Genomic DNA, 11,319 nt, shown 5'->3' with positions numbered 1-11,319 from the left:
GGTAGCTAGTGCCTAGTCTCCACCTGAAGCATGAAGTACTTGTTATCCACTGTCATGTGACACTTTTGTTTGCCACATATGCTAGATTCTAGAATTGTCATAGCAAAGTGTTGATGCATGTGTACAAAAAATGAAAGCCAAAGAATTTAAAAAGTGTTGATGCATGTGTGCTATATTGCAACTTCTTTATCTGTGAGTGTGAGAAGTAACCAAAATAGTGAATTTAATTCGTAAATTTTGATAATTAATTTTTACCTTGTTACTTACTAATTTTTGGCTTTGGTTGTAGCTGTGAATGGTTTGTGTCAATTAGTTCACAAATTTTTGTTGTTCAAGTAAGAACTCTAGCATTAGGGAGTGATTTTAGTCTACTGGAATGTTGAATTTAGAGGGGTCTTCAATGTTCAAGCCTACCGGTGATAGGGTAGATGTCTTTTGGAAATGGAACAGTTTAAAGGATAAAAATAACAGGAAGAGTGTAACCTGTGATTTTTGTCACAAAACGACTACAGGAGGAATTTCTAGAGCAAAAAGACATCAACTTCAAATAAAAGGAGATGTGGGTTCTTGTAAAAAAGTACTGGAGGATGTTAAATTAGAAATGATTGCTACTTATGAGAAGAAAATAGTTGAAACTACAACATACATGGAGGCAATGCAAGAAGAAGACGAGGAAGAAGAAGATGGGATCCTAGAGATTGCAAGACTTAAAAGTGGAAAAAAGCGTCCAACAACATCAAATGAAGCCTCCTCAACAGCTTCCAATAAGAGGATCACAACTAAAAAAGGCCCTATTGATTTTTTGTTCTCCAAAGCACCTGAAGAAAGTATCAAATTAGGAAAAACCATGAGACAATCAAGTGTAAATGAAACTTATAACAAGGCTGCAAGAGACAGGGCAGTTCAGTACATTGCTCGTTTCTTTTTTAGGAATGGAATACCATTCAATGTTGCTAAATCAAAAAGTTTCAAGTTGATGATTGAGGCGATTGGAACCTATGGTCCTCATTTAAAGCCTCCAAGCTATCATGAATTGAGAGTTCCACTCCTTAAAAAAGAGTTGGAATACACGAAGGGCTTATTGAGGGGTCATGAGGAGGAGCGAATCAAATATGGGTGTTCAATTATGTCAGATGGTTGGACGGATAGGAAGAATAGAACTTTGATTAACTTTTTGGTAAATTGTTCGTTGGGAACACAATTTATGAGGAGTGTGGATGCTTCTGAATACATGAAGACTGGTCAGAAGATCTTTGAGCTTTTGGATAACTTTGTTGAGGAGATTGGAGGAAAGAATGTTATTCAAGTGGTGACGGACAATGGAAGTAATTATGTGTTGGCGGGTGAGAATTCAATCATGCTTAATGAAGTTTTTTTTTTATAGTTATAACTTTTAATTGTTACACTACTCATACAAGTTTACTGATTTTGGTCTTTTTAGGTAAAATTTTACAAGTCACGAGACCAAAAATATTTTGGACTCCATGTGCTGCACATTGTCTTGACTTGATGCTAGAAGATATTGGAAAGATCCCAAAAGTAAAAAGGGTTATACAAAGAATTTACAACCATACATTGGCTTTGAACACCATGAGGAAATTCACACAAAAAACTGAATTAGTGAGACATGGAGTTACAAGATTTGCTACCACTTTCTTAACTTTGCAAAGATTGCATAAGCAAAAGGTCAATCTTAGAAGGATGTTTACTTCATATGAATGGTTGAAGTCTAAGGCATCTAAAGAGCCGAAGGGGAAGCAAGCAACAGAAGTTGTTCTTATGCCATCATTTTGGAATGATGTTGTTTATGCTTTAAAGGCTATGGGGCCTCTTGTAAGTGTGTTGAGGTTGGTGGATAATGAAAAAAAACCTGCAATGGGTTTCATTTATGAAGCAATGGATAGGGCCAAAGAAACAATTCAAAGAGCTTTCAGTAACAATGAAGGGGAGTATAATGATATCCTTGCAATCATTGATAAAAGATGGGATTGCCAACTTCACCACCCTTTGCATGCAGCGGGTTATTATCTAAATTCAAAGTTCTTTTACACCAATCCAAACATTGACAGTGATAATGAAGTGGTGGATGGCCTCTACAAATGTATTGATAAGCTTAGTGAAGATGATGATTTGGTAGTTGAAGTTCACAAACAATTGCTAGTGTAAAAGGGCTGGAGAGAGGTTTGGTATGACTGCAGCAATGAAAGCAAGGACGGAAATGTCTCCTGGTAAGTGGAGAAATTCACTTATAAATTTGAATGATTAATTAATAATCTGTGTAAATGCTAATGCATATGAATTGCATTTTACAGCTGAGTGGTGGAAATTGTATGGAGGAAAAACACCACACTTGCAAACCATTGCCATTAAAGTTCTAAGTTTGACTTGTAGCTCATCAGGATGTGAGCGTAATTGGAGTACCTTTTAGCATGTAAGTAACTAACATTCATGTTTTTTTAAATTATGAAACTTTAGAAGCTGAAATTGAAACTAAGTAACTAACATTCATGTTTTTTAAATTATTATAGATTCACTCAAAGAAGAGAAGTAGGCTTGAGCACCAAAAGCTTCAAGATTTGGTTTATGTTAAGTATAATCAAGCTCTTCTAGATCGCTTTGAATGTCATGATGTGATTGATCCTATTGCTTTAAATGATATTGATGATAGCAATGAGTGGTTATTGGGAGACTTGGAAGGAGAAGAAGTTGGTAATGATTTGGTTTTTGATGATGATGATTTGAATTGGTTAGATGTTGCTGAGGCAACTGGGACGGGTGAACCTTTACAAAATACAAGGAGTCAAACACATATAAACAAGGCAATAGCTGCACTTGCACCTACAAATGAAAAAGGAAAAAAGGTGGTGGAAGTGGAAGAAGAGAATGAAGATGAGGGGGAAGAAGAGTACAATTCTAATGCTAGTGAGAATGATGGATTTCAACAACACAATGATTTGGATCTTGAAGAGGATGAAGATTCTGATTAGTAATTTAGTATTAAGAAACTTGCATTTGTCTATTTGAATTTTAATGTCTACTTGTCTATTATTATAGTTACTTTAGGCTTTATGTTAGATGGACTAAGGCTTTAAGCCCTTTATTTGCTTGACTTTCTACTAACTTTTGTTTAAGTAACTATGTATTCAGTTATTTTTCTGTTTTTGAACTTATATACACACATATTATTAATTATTGAACATATATAAAAAGACATTACAATAGCGGTCATCCCGCTATCCGCTATCCCGCTATCCCAATTTTGGAGTTGGCCGCTCCACTCCACTACGCCGATCTTGACAACTATGAAGAAAACATTCCCTTACCAAATTCAAGGGAACAAAGGTCTTATTTCTGCCGTCATACATCGAGCTCCTTTGTTTGCCAACTTTCAAAATTATTATAGACTTATTGATCAATATGGAATATCCTGATTTTGAAAATATACGATAGAGAAACAAGATAGTTATAATACAAAAACCTTCAAATAGAAAAGTTATCTCGGGTATTTATAATCTCCTAATTGATTTCTCTAATTTTTCCTTAAGTCTTGACCTCTACAGATTTTTATTTTTCTCTCTTAAAATGACTTGACTATAACATTACACAATCATTTATTTATTTTTAAGTAAAATGTAATGATAACTCGGAATTAACTTACATTTGTGGTTCCCTAAACAAATTTTTAATAATTTTATGATGGCATCATTTTAAATTTGTATCAATATGAGTATTTGACTCTAATATCCCGTGCGATGCACGTATTTCTACACTTATTACAAATAAAACATGCAATTAAGTCAAATAAAAATAAGGGAGAGATTCATTGCGTTCCCCACTTAACGTAATAAAGCGGTGCAAGTAACGCCAATTTTAAAGGGCTGAATCAAATATTAATGCATTGGCAATGGCACAATCGTAAGTTGTTGTCCACCATCAAGAACTTTATATTGAGAATATCATAATTATATGGTGCAGTAGATTCAACTTTCTCGGGTTTCAAGCTAGCAACCAATCGAATATATGTAGAATTGTTTCAATTATGTCGATCTCCACAACCAAATCATATTTGAATCACGTTTGCTTCCCACAAAATAAAAACAAATAAAATGTTACTTGAGAAGAATGCCTTGATGACCTGCATGAATTCGATCATCTATGACAATTTATAGCTACAAGGAAAAATAAAAGTTGGTTTTTAATTGCATTATCAACTTGTCTATGATGCACGAAAATCTTGATGTGAAAATAACAAATCGTTTCCATGCTATAAGTATTGTTAACACGTCATTTTCTCACAAATCTTCTCATGCATCTTTTTTTGGTGAATATCTTCTCATGCATCTATATATACACAACTTTAATTTAGGCTCATGTCTTCCAAATTATAACATCGTGGACTAGATATATGTCACATGTTGTCTAACTAAACTTTGAAATTGCATGTTTCACACGTTTATACAATTTTGATCTTAATTCTGTTGATCATAATATATATACGTGGGTTCAAAAACACTGTATTTTAAAGGAGATACAAACGAAAGAAAAGGAAAAAATTGCGTTATACGCTTTTGTTTTAAGTTGGGGTCATATCCATCATCTTCTCAAATATAAAAAATTAACAATGTATACCCAATCTTTCTATAGCATCATATGTCTTGATTGCGGAGTTGCTTTGCACTTCTTGAGACTACACCAGTCCAAGAATCTTTTTGACTGAAACTTAATGTTTCATTATCTCTTCATATTGATCGTCTATTAATTATTAAAATAAAATAACTTTATGCATGAAAAGCAAAGATGCAGCTGTGGGACAACTGATTTACAACTTTGGCATATTTAAACTTTGCCTTTACATAAAAGTCTTTAATTAATCAGAAAAGGTGTGTTAAGAAGTGTACTCCTAGCCTTTGTCCAGTTTAATACAATATTTATGCAATGCTCTAAGTCATAGTGTTGATTCTCCCCTTAGCGGTTATGGAGTCATGTTTAAATAAAATTAAGTTTCGAATTAAGAAATCTTATAGCTAGTCAAAAGAATTCAAATTTGTGGAAATTATTCGGAATCTTATTGGGAGTCAAAAATAATACTTACAATCTTACAACAATTATAAGAGAAATAAAAGAGGTTAATAATAATTGTGAAAGTGGGGCTCACCATTACGTTAATTATGTCATTATTATTCATCTTGATGATGAATCTTAGGGGCACTACTAGAAAATATAAATTTAACATCGTTAGATTAACATCGATTTTCGATAAAACTGATGTTAACCAAAATGCGGTGGCATAATTGTAAATAAGGTGAATTCGTTAACATCAGTTTTTGAAAAACCGATGTTAACTAACTCACGTTAACATCGATTTTTGAAAAATCGATGTTAATATCAGAGCGTTAGCATCTGATTTCCAAAAAACCAACGTTAGGAAATTATTAGTTAACATTAGTTTTTTTTTTCAAAAAAACCCATGTTAACGTTAACATCAATTTTTTAGTGAAAATCGTTGTTGAACTTACATTTTAAAAAATATTAATTAGAGCCCTACTTTCTCGCACTCTCTTCTTCTCTGCCTCAGCTCCCTTTTCACCTCCACTCTTGGCATCTCTGTCTCAGCTCCCTACATTTAAAAGCATTGTGTCATTGATCTCCAATCTTTGCACTCCGGTGTCGACGTCTTTCGCCGTCGTGACTTCTCGTGTCTCTGTCAGGTACCTTCCCTATATTCCACTCTTTCTCTTTTTATTTGGTTTCTTTGTGGCGTTAGGTACATCTCGCGTCTGGTACCTTCCCTGCCACGACAGCGTTAGCCTGAGCATTTAATGTTTTGTGTTATGCTTTCTTTGTGGGCATAGAAATCCTAAGTCTGTTGATATAGTAATCTTGATACACTTATTCCTCGTATCTATTTTATGTATATTGGATTGTGCTATACAGTAACCTTATAATGCTAAACTTGTTACACTGGATTGTGCTATACATTTGTGTTGTCTTGTTGCAGTTGATTGAGATTAAAGAAGCAGAGACATATTCCTCATGAAGAGCATCTATTTTATGTATAGATAAGTAATTTATGTATTGTATTGCACATGTATATTCAATACTCAGACATGAGAGTGAGATGCAACACAGGTATCAGTGTGCTCTTTTTCTTAGATTAATGTAGCACTATAGATAGCAGAAGTTTTAGCCTTGAAATGGAGTCTGCAATTGACAATTAATTATAGGATAAAGAGGATTGAAGCTGAGTTTGATTTTAATTTTTCAAGTTGTTAGCGCATGATTTAAGGATAGTAAAGGAAGTCCACAATTGCTCTTCAAATTCAAGGACTGTATTTAGTTAGCATAGAGTTTTAACTTTTTTATCTTTATCTCTTGTGAAAAGAGATAGGAATAAACCAACAGATGTTATGGCACCACTTGGTTGGTGCTACCAAAATTGTGTGTGGGAAGACTTGGTGCCTCAACAAGCCTTTGTAAGAGTGTAATGATGGACTCTTTTGTCCTTTTCTATTGATGAATGATCAAGTGTTTTGAATAAAAAAAAAGGATAAAGGTATAATAGTATTCATTAGTGACTATAATGCTTGTAAAATTTACATACCTTGCAGTACATGAAAATGTATTGTTGATTTGTTGGTAGAAAAATGTTGTTTAGCTGAAACAAAGAGCATCCTTATATTATTATTCCTATAGTATCTCCAAAAGTCATTCATGCCACAGAATTTTATTCCTTTAGCCGGCCCCGTGAGGCTTATTTCAGATAGGAGCAATTCTTTGAATCTTGATCATGTCTTCCTTTATTTATATATGTTTTTATTTTTCTATATAGGAGAATTTTAAGTTGTGTCTCATGAGGCTTATTTCACAGCCATTGAAGGTGCAATACTCCTCCATTTCTTGTTATTTGAAGTTTATTTTTGCAAATGAGCATTATTCATTATTATATAAATAACATGTAATACTTCTTAATTCTGAGTTCTAATCAAAGCTGTTGATTTTAGTATTTGAACCAATATTTGGGGTGTCTTGACTTGCTTGGTTTTTTGTTGAGCCTTTAGTTGCTTGCTCCCACTCCAACCCAGCTTCACAGTAGTTTGTTGCTGCAATTCTTGGTAAGTTTATTAATTCACTTTTTATTACTTGTTGACTATGATTAATGAGTATTGATTTATATACAAGTTATGTTCATGATGAGTGAACCTTAGATTCCTGTTTGAGATTGAATACAATGATTCTTGTGGACAGTTTACATTCATCGTTGCATTGAATCTTGAATTGTCCGTTTGGACAGTTTGTGAAGAGTCATATTTTTATAGTACATTCATGGGTAAAGGTTAAGTTTATTTTCTTAAATTTGATGAAATTTCGATACAATGCATTTCTTTGTTCTCTAAGTGCATACTTGATTGTCATTGAATTAATTTCACCGCTTTCATATCATGTACTTGGGGACCAATGCGATGCTGCCGAAATTTCATCAAATTTAAGAAAAGAGACTTAACATTGGCGTATGACTTTACTATAAAAATATGTCTTCCTAAATGGGATAGGGACACACCTTTAATGAAAAGTGAGATTTTCATGCATAAAAAAACATTGTGAGTATCACAGAGTTAATTATTAGATGGATCAAAGTTGGATGAACACTAGTCACATGAGCCTTGCATTTGAGGAAGGCATGGTACAATTCTTGGAATTCGCCACTGAAAGAAGTCGACCGGATGAGGATAGAAAATATTTTTGTCCTTGTATAAAATGTTTGAATGGGAGACAACAACTACTCGTCGACATACGAGAACATTTACTGTGTGATGGGATTAAGAAAAATTATACGACATGGATATGGTATGGTGAATTGGCAGACATGCTGAGGGAGTCCCAATCTGAACCGGTTGATGTACAAAAGAGAGATTGCTTAGAGGAAATGATTCATGATCTTGGACAAGAATCTTTTCAACAAGCACATGCACCTATGTATGATACATTGCAAAATGATTCGAAGAAGCCTTTGTATCCAGGGTGCAAGAAGTCTTTGACATTGTTGTCAGTAGTGTTAAGTTTGGTTAATGTCAAGGCCAGATATGGGTGGAGTGACAAAAGCTTCACTTCACTTCTTCAAGTAGTGCAGGATATGATTCCAAAGGAAAACACATTGCCAAAAAGTTACTATCATGCGAAGAAAATACTATGTCCGATGGGTATGGAGTACCAAAAGATTCATGCATGCCCTAATGATTTCATACTATATAGAAATGAATTCGAAGAAATGCACAATTTCCCCAATTGTGGGGTATCACGATACAAAGTGAAGGCTGATGACGAGTGTAACAGTGATGAAAACACCAAGAAAGGCCCCCCCAACAAAGGTGTTATGGTATTTTTTGATCATTCCAAGGTTCAAGTGTCTGTTTGCTAATGTAGATGACACAAAAGACCTTACATGACATGAAAATGGGAGAAATTACGATGAAATGTTGTGCCATCCGGTTGATTCCTCTTAGTGGAAGAAGATTACTAGTATGTATTCGAAATTCGGCAAAGAGGCAAGAAATCTTAGGCTTGGACTTGCCAGTGATGGAATGAATCCGTATGACAGTTTAAGCACTGAGCACAGTTCATGCCCTATTTTGCTAGTAATTTACAACTTGCCTCCTTGGTTGTGCATGAAGTGAAAATACATGATGTTGTCTATGATGGTATCAGGCCCAAGACAACCAGGCAATGACATTGATGTTTATCTCAGTCCCTTGTTTGAAGACTTGACAAAGTTGTCAGATGAGGGGGTTGCCATGTTTGATGGGTATCGAAATGAGACATTCAAGTTGCATGCAATGCTATTTTGTACCATTAATGATTTTCGAGTATACGGGAATTTGAGTGGATATAGTGTTAAGGGCCATCGTGCATGCCCTATCTGTGAAGAAGACACAAGCTACGTACAACTGAAACAACAACAACAACAACAACAACAACGCCTTATCCCACTAGGTGGGGTCGGCTACATGGATCAACTTCCGCCATAATGTTCTATCAAGTACCATACTTCTATCCAAATCATTAAGTTCGAGATCCTTTTTGATAACCTCTCTTATAGTCTTTGTGGGTCTTCCTCTGCCTTGAATTGTTTGCCTTCGCTCCATCTGGTCTACTCTCCTCACTACAGAGTCTACCGGTCTTCTCTCTACATGCCCAAACCACCTAAGTTTATTTTCCACCATCTTCTCTATAATAGGCGCTACTCCAACCCTCTCTCTAATAGCTTCGTTTCTAATTTTATCCTGTCGAGTCTTACCACACATCCACCGCAACATCCTCATCTCCGCTACACCTACTTTATTCTCATGTTGGCTCTTGACCGCCCAACATTCTGTTCTGTACAAAATCGCCGGTCTTACCGCAGTCCGATAAAACTTTCCCTTTAGCTTGATCGGTACCTTTGCATCACATAACACCCCCGATGCTTTTCTCCATTTCATTCATCCTGCTTGAATGCGATGATTCACATCCCCTTCAATTTCTCCATCATCCTGTATTACAGACCCAAGATATTTAAACCTTGTGACTTGAGGGATAATATGGTCTCCTATTTTCACCTCTGAGTTAGAAACCCTCCTTCTTTTGTTGAACTTACATTCCATATACTCCGATTTGCTTCTGCTTAGGCGAAAGCCATGTGTTTCTAGAGCTCGTCTCCAAGTTTCCAACCTCTCATTCAACTCCTCCCTCAACTCTCCAAGGAGGACTATGTCATCTGCAAAAAGCATGCATCTCGGCGCTATCTCTTGGATTTGTTCCGTGAGGACATCCAAAATTAAGGTAAAAAGGTAGGGGCTAAGGGTTGACCCTTGATGCAAACCAATTGTGATGGGAAAATAGTGCACCCTTACATGGAAGCTTATCGATGTTTTCTGAAAGCTTATCACCCTTACGGGCGATTGAAAAATGATTTTAATGGAAGTCAAGAGCATGATAGTGCACCGACACCGTTAATTGGTGAATAGGTTCTTGAGTGGGTTGACAACACCAATACTGTATTTGGAAAGACTCAAAAGAAGGAAAAAAGTAAAATTTCCATATGGAAGAAGAGGTCGATATTGTTTGATCTTCCATATTGGTCTGATCTACATGTCAAACATTGTATTGATGTTATGCATGTTGAGAAAAATGTCTGTGATAGTGTCATCGACATACTTCTTAACAATCAAGGCAAGACAAAGGATGGTTTGAATACTCATCAAGATCTAGGTGACATGGGTATACGAGACCAGTTACATCCAAGGTCTGATGGTAACAAAATATACTTGCCTCTAGCTTGTCATACTTTGTCCAGAAAGGAAAATATAAGTTTTTTTTTTCAGTGTCTGCATCGTGTCAAAGTGTCTAGGGATACTCTTCAAATATTAAAAGCCTTTTGTAGTTGAAGGATCTCAAGTTAGTAGGCTTAAAGTCTCATGATTGCCATGTCTTGATGCAACAACTATTAGCTGTGGCGATACAAGACATTTTGCCTAAGAAAGTCAGACATGCCATAACTCGCCTGTGTTTTTTCTTTGATGCCATATGTAGCAAAGTCATTGATCTTCTCAAGTTAGATGAGCTGGAAAACGAGGCTTCTATTATCTTGTGTCAGTTGGAGATGTATTTTCCTCCTTTATTTTTCAACATCGTGGTTCACTTAATTGTTCATCTGGTGAAGGAAATTAAATGTTGCAGTCCCGTTTATTTGTGGTGGATGTACCTAGTTGAGCGATACATGAAGATCTTAAAAGAGTATACACAGAATCTACACTATCCTGAAGCATTTATTATTGAAAGGTACATTGTGGAAGAAGCTATTGAGTTTTGTACCGAGTACATGGAAAAGGCAAAACCTATTGGGGGTTCTGGAGTCTCGGCATAACGAGAGAGTGAGAGATAAGGGTTCAAGAGGGCTACATGTTATCACTCCATGTCTTGAAGAATTGCAACAAGCTCATTTGTATATACTCAATAACAGTAATGAATTTTTATCGTACATAGTTCGTCACAAAGCTTTAGTCAAGAAAAGTAACCCAAAAATGACCAAGAATAGAGTCTTTGGTGACCATAATGCTTCTAAAACATTAAGGAAGTTAGCAGATGAGCCTAAAAGAAATGTTATAACTTGGCAAGGATACAATATCAACAAGTATTCGTTCTACACGAAATCACAAGATGACAAGAATACAATGCAAAACAATGGTGTAAGTCAAGGGTTGAATCTCAACACTTTGCTACTGTACATGATGACAAACCCATGTAGCTGCCTTACTTTGGAGTCATTGAAGAAATCTATGAGGT

At 35.5% G+C, this 11,319-nt stretch overlaps 1 protein-coding gene across 1 annotated transcript; it reads left to right on the top strand.

The window, feature by feature from the left end:
* The first annotated feature begins 601 nt into the window (after positions 1–601).
* LOC100813369 (uncharacterized) lies at positions 602–2,166 on the top strand. Its single transcript, XM_003517971.1, has 2 exons — positions 602–1,343; positions 1,442–2,166. Exons 1-2 carry the CDS (start codon positions 602–604, stop codon positions 2,164–2,166), a joined length of 1,467 nt encoding a protein of 488 aa, XP_003518019.1.
* Positions 2,167–11,319: the final 9,153 nt, after the last annotated feature.

The sequence above is a fragment of the Glycine max genome, chromosome 1 (assembly GCF_000004515.6).
Source record: "Glycine max cultivar Williams 82 chromosome 1, Glycine_max_v4.0, whole genome shotgun sequence".
Lineage (NCBI taxonomy): Eukaryota > Viridiplantae > Streptophyta > Magnoliopsida > Fabales > Fabaceae > Glycine > Glycine max.
The sequence above is the reverse complement of the archived record's forward strand: the minus strand, read 5'-3'. Positions and strand labels throughout refer to the sequence as shown.